The following is a 9,284-nucleotide window of genomic DNA, read 5'->3' as shown; positions in this document are numbered from 1 at the left end:
GGGGATGCACTAGACTGCTCCCTGTCTTAGCTGCATATATTCCCATTGAAAATGAATGTATTTTAGTAGAATGTAAATATATTAAAAGAAGCTTAGTTGGACTGGAGTTTGTCTCTGGGGGCGGGATGTGTGCAGGTGTGATGGATCACAGTATAAACCAATAGCGTGTCAGAATGCTATATGTTTAGACGTCTCTACGTCCAATCACAATCAGATTCACTCTATCTGGATGGAGAGATTTATCTGGATAGGGGTTTTATTGAACGATAAGAAGCCGGAATGAAAACCAGCTGAAATTAAATAGGAGTAATGAGATTTTTAAAATGTAAGGCGTAGGAATTTTAGATAATTGTGTGAAAATGTAAGAAGTAGAAGTAAAAAGGCGAGTGAAAAATAATTCCTGGAAGGAATGTTGCTAAACTTTCTTATAATACTTTCTGTTAGCTGGGTTTACACCCACACACACACACACACAGTAAAGAGGAAGTAAACTGAAGAGGTTAAATTTAAGAAAGTAAATCTTGTGTAAACTGAGTCGAACACCTTTTATCTGGGAATGCTGCAGGGAAATTCCCAGCATTCTCAGGCTGCACATGTGGATTATGCACGTGCTGGAATCCAGATGGGGCGCGGTTTGACATGTTTTATTGCCCTCTTGCAAAAACATTTTTGGGAAGGGGAGAAATTTGTGACTCACATCAACCTGACCTGATCCTGCTTTGGTCACATGGTTCAACAGCCCTGAAGGACCAATCAGATTCAGATCAAAGTTATGTCACAGCAACCCATCTGGCATTTCAACATCTATTCATGGTTGAAATCAGAGATAAATCAACATGGAGTTATGTTTCGATTTTGAAAGATGAATCAGTGTTGATGTTGTCACATTAAGATTACCTTTCTCTTTCATTTTACATGCTTAGGGTCATTATAATCAATAGGACATTAGATTATAAGGTTTTTATTAAGCTTTATTTTTATTTTTTTACACTCTACTACATACAAAAGTATTCACTCAACCATCCAACGTATTGATTTCTAGTGTCCCAATCACTTCCATGGCCACAGGTATATACAACAAAGCAGCTAGGCATGCAACGTTTGGTGGAGGGGGGATTATGGTGTGGTGTTGCTCCAGTATACCAAACATACCAAGAGATTTTGGACAATTTGGACAGCAATATTATACTAAGATTAATCACACTTGTTCTTCTTAAGACACAAGTTTTTTAGTGGGAAAAAAATGTCCTGCATCCTGACTCAGTGCTTCTTTACACAGTATTACTGCTTTTTAGTGCCTTTGTGTCATTTAAGGATACTCAACTATTTATATAGGTCATACAAGTGCATCTCAAAAAAATAGAATATCATTGAAAGTCACAGATCACAGAGTGATCTATTTTAAGTGTTTATTTCTTTTATTGTTGATGATTATGGCTTACAGCCAATGAAAACCCAAAACTCAGTGTCTCAGAAAATTAAGATATTATATTATAATAATATTATAAGGATCGATTGGTACTTTTGGCAGTGTGGGCAGTGTGCAAAGTCCTGCTGGAAAATGAAATCCGTAAAAGTTGTCAGTAGAGGGAAAACAAAACTGCACTGACTTTAGACTTTGTCAATGCAGTCTGTGTCACATCAAGTCCAAAGTCAGTCGGACGCTTTCAGACTTGGACATTTCCCATTAGAAAGTCCTTCAAAAGTGTCTGTTAACTTTTGGACACTTTAGAGGGGAAGAGGCAACAGATAACACTTTAACAAACACTTGGTAAACGCAATCGAATAAGCACCCACTTAGCAACGACCTGGGATTCCATAGCAACCATGTATCCAAACGTTTTTGGTCTTTAGTGTTTAAGCAAAAGTTTTTGGTCAAGTTTGGTCAAAGTCTTAGAAATCTTGATTTCTAAAATAATTTTAATTACCCTTATAATATTTGAACAGGACAGAGTGGACTGCTTAAGCTTTACCTTTTTAAGCTAAATATAGAGACAAAATGAGAAATATTAAGTAAAAATAATATATATATATATATATATATATATATATATATATATATATATATATATATATATATATTTTTTTTTTTTTTAAGATTGAAACTACAACAGAAACTATAATTTTTTTCAGTTGTGGGTTTATCATGTGCCAGCTGAAAACAATCTCACTTCTGTTCTGAAAATTAAATACTTTTACTTTTATTTCATTAAATTAACAGGGAAATCAAAGTAATACATTAGTTTTAGTAATTCATGAAGCAAATGTAATTTACTGGAAACTCTGCTGCCGTTATCACCGTCCTTTCCCCCCTTTTACCAAGCAATTCCGTAAGCTACTTTCAAAATAAAAGTCTGGTTTTCACAAACAACATAACATCCCTTTAGGTTATTAAAATACTAATACAAAATGGGTAATAAATAAAATAAATGTCCTCAGTATACATTTGGGTTTATTTTCAAAAAGTAAAAGCAGATTGGCCAAAAACAAATTTCCTTAAATATACTGTGGTCACTTATTGTAGTGGAGCTAGTTTTCCTATTTTTCCTAGTTGATACAAAACTCAGATTTATTTTAAGGAACACAATTTGAGATAGGTGCTGCAGGTGGATGTGGTGGTGCAGGTGCTCTAGATGATGCTGATGGAGTTTAGATTAGGGTTATCTATGTTGAGGTAATCAAAATAAAATAAAAAACTCTCCTACTGATCCAATCTGTTTTGAATGTGGAAGGAAAACGAGAAACAGCATCACCTGCTGTTTATTTTAAACAATTTAAAGTAACTTTACTGACCGATCAAAAAGCAATAGAACAATAGAACAGTGTAATACAATTCAGTCTTGGACTGAACCATGACAATGTGACATCTTTTATTTTATGTTTCCTTTTGGATAATAAAATTGACACCTTGGATGATTTGATTTAGATGTATTAAAATGTCTTGTAGATTTTTTTTTGTTGATTGCAAATAAGCTGAGTAATCAGTTGAAGCTGATTATTATCAAACAAGGCTTGATTTTGATATTTATGGATATATGTTTGAGTAAAATTACAATTTTTGCTTTATTCTGTAAACATTTCTCCCAAATTTAAAAAAAAAAAAAAAAGTAGAGCCTTTAATGAAAAATGGCTGAAATAACAAAAAAAGATGCAGAGCTTTCAGACCTTAAATGATGCAAAAAAAAAAAAAAACAATTTCACATTATGAAGTTTTAAGAGTTTAGAAACCAATATTTGGTGGAATAACCTTGGCTTTAATTACAGTTATATTTTTCACGCATCTTAGCATCATGTTCTCCTCCACCAGTCTTACACACTGCTTTTGGATAACTTTATGCCTGCACTCCTGGTGCAAAAATTCAAGCATTGGTTTGATGGCTTGTGATCATCCATCTTCTTTTTGGTTATATTCCAGAGGTTTTCATAATTTTTAAGTGGTCTCTTATTTTTTTTCCAGAGCTGTATACGATTACCTCATTCTTACTCTGATGACGAAAGCAGGTCAGGCGGCGCGCTAAGCGCACGGAGGGCGGGGCCCAGCGAGGCTCGCCGTGTGGGAGGGGGCGGGGCTCGGAGGTGTCAGTGAAGCGGCAGCGCGAGCGAGGCTGTTTGTACTGAGCAGCAGCATCAGCATCGCGCGATGATGGCACGGTGATCGCGCGCGCACGGACGGACGGGCTGCACGTGAGCGCGCTCTCCTCCTCGCGGGTCCTTTGCGAACGCACGCGTACGCACGCACACATACATACGCACTAGCGCGCGTACATACACACCTGAGCGGAGCTACCGGAGACAGAACCGCAGCGCGCGCCCTCCTCTCTCTCTCCCTCTCTCTCTCGCGCTCTGCACTGCTCGTGCACGCGGCCCTGCGCAATGGCGCTCACCATCTGCACGAGATTCACGGATGAGTACCAGCTGTTCGAGGAGCTCGGCAAGTGAGTGCTTCATCACCATCATCATCACCACCATCATCATCACTGTCTGTGGTGTGGTTTAGGCGCGCGGCTGCAGTGTGTGTGTGTGAGCGCGCGGGGGGTTGGGCTGCGGAATTGGGGTTTTCAGGCCGCGCACACTGCAGCAGAGGAGCGCGAGACACTGCCGAAGTGTGTGTGTGTGTGTGTTGGGGGTGTAAGGGATGTAGGGGGGTGTAGTCATTTTGCACGCACTGCACAGACTGAAATATGCAGGGGGGCCTTTGTGTGTGTGTGTGTGTGTGTAAGGGGGGCAGAAGCAATGCGACAGTATCCCCGTCACTGTGAAAGCTTGGGGATTCCTCCTTTCAGCTGCTGGATGCTCTCTGCTTTTGCGTTTCTGCTCTGGACCTACATAGTGAAGCGGTAGTGACCTCACCAGCCTCCAGCTGACCAACACTCTCATTAACCTTTCACACTATACTCTGATGTCATACTCTGACTCTATACTCGTACATTATACTCTGATGCTATACTCGTACATTATACTCTGATGCTATACTTGTACATTAAACTCTAAAACTATAGTCTCACACTATACTCGTACTTTATACTCTGATGCTATACTCTCACATTATACTCTGACACTATACTCTGACACCGTGCTCTTACGTTATGCTCTGACACTGTACTCTCACATTATACTCCTATTCTCTGACACTAAACTCTTACATTGTACTCTAGCACTATACCCTTACATTATACTCTGCCGCTATACTCCCATTATAATCTGACACTAAACTCTTACATTATACTCTAGTGCTATACTCTTACATCAAACTCTGACTTTGTACTCACATTATACTCTTACGCTTTACTTTTACATTGTACTCTGACACTGCACTCTCACATTATACTCTGACACTAAACTCAATATGCTTGACGCTATACTCACATTATACTCTGATGCTGTACTCACATTATACTCTGATGCTATACTCTGATGCTATACTCTTACAATATACTCTGCCGCTTTATTCTCACATTATACTCTGATGCTGAACTCTTACATTATACTCTGGCACTATACTCTCACATTATACTTTGGCACTATACTCTTATATTATACTCTGCCGCTCTGACCTCTTACATTATATTATACTCTCACATTATACTCTGGCCTTGTACTCTCACATTGTATGTGATATACTCTGGAACTATAATCTTACATTATGTTCCCATTATACTCTCAAACTATTCACTCACTTTATACTCATAATACACTGACACTACTCTTGCGTTATACTCTAATTACACTGTGCTTTTTTGTCCTTGCTCTATACTCTCGCATATTGTCACACTGCTCTTTTGTTGCACTCGCAAGTATTCTCAAACTATACTCGGCCATAATACTCTTAACACTATCATATTGACATTGCACTCTGACCTGGTACTCTCACATTATACTCTGGCAATATACTCTCACATTGTTCACTCACACTATATATATATAATTGATGTTGCTCCTTTTACGATTTGAGAGATTTGCATACATCTGTGGTCCCTCATATAGGGATTATACGAATGCTGAAGAGATGTACTTGTTCTGCAAGACCTCCGTTAGTTGTACCAGCATCCTCCCACAAGTTTTCAGTAAGATTTTTACAGCAACTGGTGCCAGGGGGCACGTGCCAAAAATGACGTTGCCCCAGTTTGCACGTGGTCATGCACTTCTGAATTTCTGATCTGTCAGCAATCTCCTGCTGTAACGTTCCAGTATCCAAGAAGCCAAGCATGGACAGCAATTTTACAGGTACAGGAACAGCGTGGGATTTGGTGGACTTCATTGTCAAAGCTGGATTTAAAATGATGCGCAGAGCTCTGTCTTCTATATTCAGTAGCAGCACAAGATCAGCAGTTTCTGACTATTACACAGCCTGGGCTCTTTCATAATAAAATAATACACTTAAACAAACTGTCAGTATTTGTGCCAGTATACTCTCACATTAAACTCCTACACTGCAGTCCAACATTATACTATGTCGCTATACTCACATTATATCCTGACATTGTTTGCTCACAATACATTTTCACACAATACGCTCACATTCAGAACACACACACATTCAGTGTAGTCTTTGGCAATGATCCCATGGTGTTAAGGGTAGTCGTTTCAATGGTCTTTCAGCCGTCTGCCAATAGTGCTGGCACTAACAGGTTGACTCGTGGAGGGCATCATTGTCCGCAGTGTGGCTGTTGGGTCACTCTGTACAAATCAGACAGTACACTTAATCAGTTCTTCTTTTCTGGGGGTTGTGTAGGTCTCCTATACAGAGGAACCAAGGGGAACTCAGAGGACTCATAAGCGGAACCAATCCTCAGTTTGTCTAAACGTCTTTTTTATAAAAACACTGCAATTTAGGAGTAGATTTAAACTTCAGCATAGTATGCAATGAAGGATAGCAACTAGTCTAAGGCAAGTAGCAGTAGCTGGAAGGAAAGCTGGTCTTTTTTCGGTATAAAAATGCTGAAACATTCATAAATTATCATTTTGCTCAGATGTTCCGTAAGAAGCCATTCATTTTGGACTCACTCAGGAGCGCCCTCTAGTGTCTGACAAACCTGGAAGACCGTCTTAAAGTCTTAAGTGGGTATGGATTCTCCTCCCTAATAGTTCTCTGGACAAACAGCATTTTTAAACATTGGCCAAGAGCAAAGCATGCTGGGAAGGAGGAGCATATCAGGTGGCTGTTAATTAACCCTGTTCTCCTCCAATCAAAACAGGACTTTGAGCACAGATGGAGCTGGTATACACACACACACACACACACACATAGAAACAGTCGGGGTTGTAGTTGTGTATCAGCAGTTTCGTGCCATATGTTCCACCATCATCATCATCCCTGTGTTCTCTCACTCTACTTCCATCACACTCATTTATTCCCCCTCTCTTTCTCTCTCTCTCTCCCCAGGGGGGCATTTTCAGTGGTCCGACGGTGTGTGAAGATTTCCTCTGGTCAGGAGTATGCTGCCAAAATCATCAACACCAAGAAACTCTCAGCCAGAGGTAGGATGAGTGTGTGTGTGTGTGTGTGTGTGTGTGTGTGTATATGTGTGTGTGTGACCCAGTTATTTTATATCTGTCAGTGTAAGTGTGTTGCCGGTGGCCTGTTTGCCTGCAGCTCTGCAACAGCCAATCAGCTTCCTCCTCTGCTCAAAGCAACCAGTCAGTTTCATCCTCTCTCTAAAGCAACCAGTCAGCTTCCTCCTCTCCCCACATCAACCAATCAGCTTCCTCTAACCGCACATCCACATCCATCAGCTTCCTTCTCACAGCAACCAGTCAGCTTCCTCCTCTCCCCATATTGACCAATCAGCTTCCTCTTCTCCTTAAATCAACCAGTCAGCTTCCTCCTCTCCTCACATCAACCAATCAGCTTCCCCTTCTCTTCACAGTAACCAATCAGCTTCCTTATGTCTTCACAGCAACCAGTCAGCTTTATTATCTTCCCACATCAACCAATCAGCTTCGTCCTATCCTCACATCAACACATTAGCTTCCTTCTTTCCTCATAGGAACCAATCAGCTTCCTTCTGCCTTCACAGCAATCAGTCAGCTTTATTCTCTACCCACAGCAACCAATCAGATTTCTCCTCTCCTTACAGCAACCAATCAGATTCCTCCTCTCCTCACAGCAACCAATCAACTTCCTTATGTCTTCACAGCAACCAGTCAGATTTATTATCTTCCCACATCAACCAATCAGCTTCGTCCTCTCCTCACATCAACCCATCAGCTTCCTTCTTTCCTCATAGGAACCAATCAGCTTCCGTCTTCATGCCTCCGTGCACCAGCGTTTTATTTTTTACTCAGTAAGGGGGAAGTAAATTACTTGTGTCAAAATGTACTTGAGTAAAAATTAAATTACCTATTTTAAAAACTACTTTAAAAATGACAAATTACTCAAAATAACTACTCAATTACAGTAATGTGAGTAAATGTTATTAATTACTTTCCACCTCTGCCTGTAACATATTCCTTGCTGTTACATTACTGATCCATAGTGCATTTCACAAAGGTACACCAATGACTCAAACCACACATACGTACTGGTGCTGTGATGGTTTGGCAGTGCTGTAATTGCAGTGGTGCTACAAAATACTGTCTAAACTCAACTGAACTCAACTGAACTGAGTGAGACAGAGAGAGTTATCACGTAACAGACCAGAGCGCTAAAAATAAATGCAGCAGACACACACACACACACACATTCTTGGACTGACTCTAAATGTTTTTTCTGTGTGTGTGTGTGTGTGTGTGTCTCGCCCAGGAGACTGAAGCGCTCACTTTAACTAACTGGGCCATGAGCGAGTCAGGTCATTTACATTTATTCTCTCTCACTGTCTCCATCTGTCCATTCCTCCATCTGTAGATCCACCCCTTCCTTCATTCACTTCTACTTTAAAACCTACATCCACCCATCCCTACATCAGTACATCTATCTATCCCTCTATCCACGTATCCACCCATCCCTACATGCATCAATTGCCCGCTGTAATCTACTGTATTTCTACCCCACCTATCCCCTGATCCTTCATCCACCAATCCCATGATCCTACAACCTTTCATGTATACCCTAACTCTTCATCCACTAATCCCCTGACCCTACATCCACCTATACCATGACTCTTTATTCTCCTATCCCCTGACCCTACATCCACTAATCCCCTGACTTTTCATCTACCAATCCCTGACCCTACATCTGCCTGCCCCCTGACCCTAAATCCACCAATCCCCTGACTCTTCATCTACCTCTCCCATGACCCTACATTGGCCTATGCCATTATGCTACATCCACAAATCCCCTGACTCTACATCCACCAATCCTCTGACCCTACATCCACCAATCCCTTGGCTCTTCATCCACCAATCCCCTGACTCTTCATCCACCAATCTCCTGGACCCTACAACCTCCTATGCTTGTCCCTAAATTCATGAATACCCTGACTCTTCATCCACCAATCCCCTGACTCTTCATCCACCAATCCCATGACCCTACATCGGCCTATGCCATTATGCTACATCCACCAATCCCCTGATCCTACATCTGCCTGTCCCCTGACTCTACATCCATTTATAACATGACTCTATATTCACCTATCCCCTGACTCTACATGCTCCATTTTCTGACTGTACGTTAACTTATCCGCTGCCTCAACATCCACGTTAATTGATTGTTCATTTGTAGGATCAGCTTTGTGTAATAATTGTAGCAGTGATGAAAAGCATTGATGGTTTCACCCATTTATTTAGTATAAAAGAGAACAAAAGTGGGCAAAGGACCAATCCCTGGAGAACCTCAGTAGTGAAGC

The 9,284-nt window shown here is 40.8% G+C and overlaps 1 protein-coding gene across 9 annotated transcripts in view; it reads left to right on the top strand.

Moving 5' to 3' along the window:
- Positions 1-3,579: 3,579 nt before the first annotated feature.
- The window catches only part of camk2d2 (calcium/calmodulin-dependent protein kinase (CaM kinase) II delta 2), a 35,490-nt gene continuing 29,785 nt past the window's right edge, over positions 3,580-9,284 (top strand). For 5 of the 9 annotated variants that reach the window (XM_049472112.1, XM_049472110.1, XM_049472111.1 and 2 more), the window contains exons 1-2: positions 3,580-3,935; positions 6,884-6,978. In XM_049472112.1, coding sequence (XP_049328069.1) covers positions 3,874-3,935; positions 6,884-6,978 — 157 coding nt within the window. In that variant the 5' untranslated portion in view covers positions 3,580-3,873. The remainder of the gene's footprint in view (positions 3,936-6,883; positions 6,979-9,284) is intronic. The other 4 variants (XM_022681615.2, XM_022681613.2, XM_022681614.2 and 1 more) reach the window with 1 other exon arrangement.

This window comes from Astyanax mexicanus, chromosome 25 (genome assembly GCF_023375975.1).
Source record: "Astyanax mexicanus isolate ESR-SI-001 chromosome 25, AstMex3_surface, whole genome shotgun sequence".
NCBI classification, from domain to species: Eukaryota; Metazoa; Chordata; class Actinopteri; order Characiformes; family Acestrorhamphidae; genus Astyanax; species Astyanax mexicanus.
The sequence above is the reverse complement of the archived record's forward strand: the minus strand, read 5'-3'. Positions and strand labels throughout refer to the sequence as shown.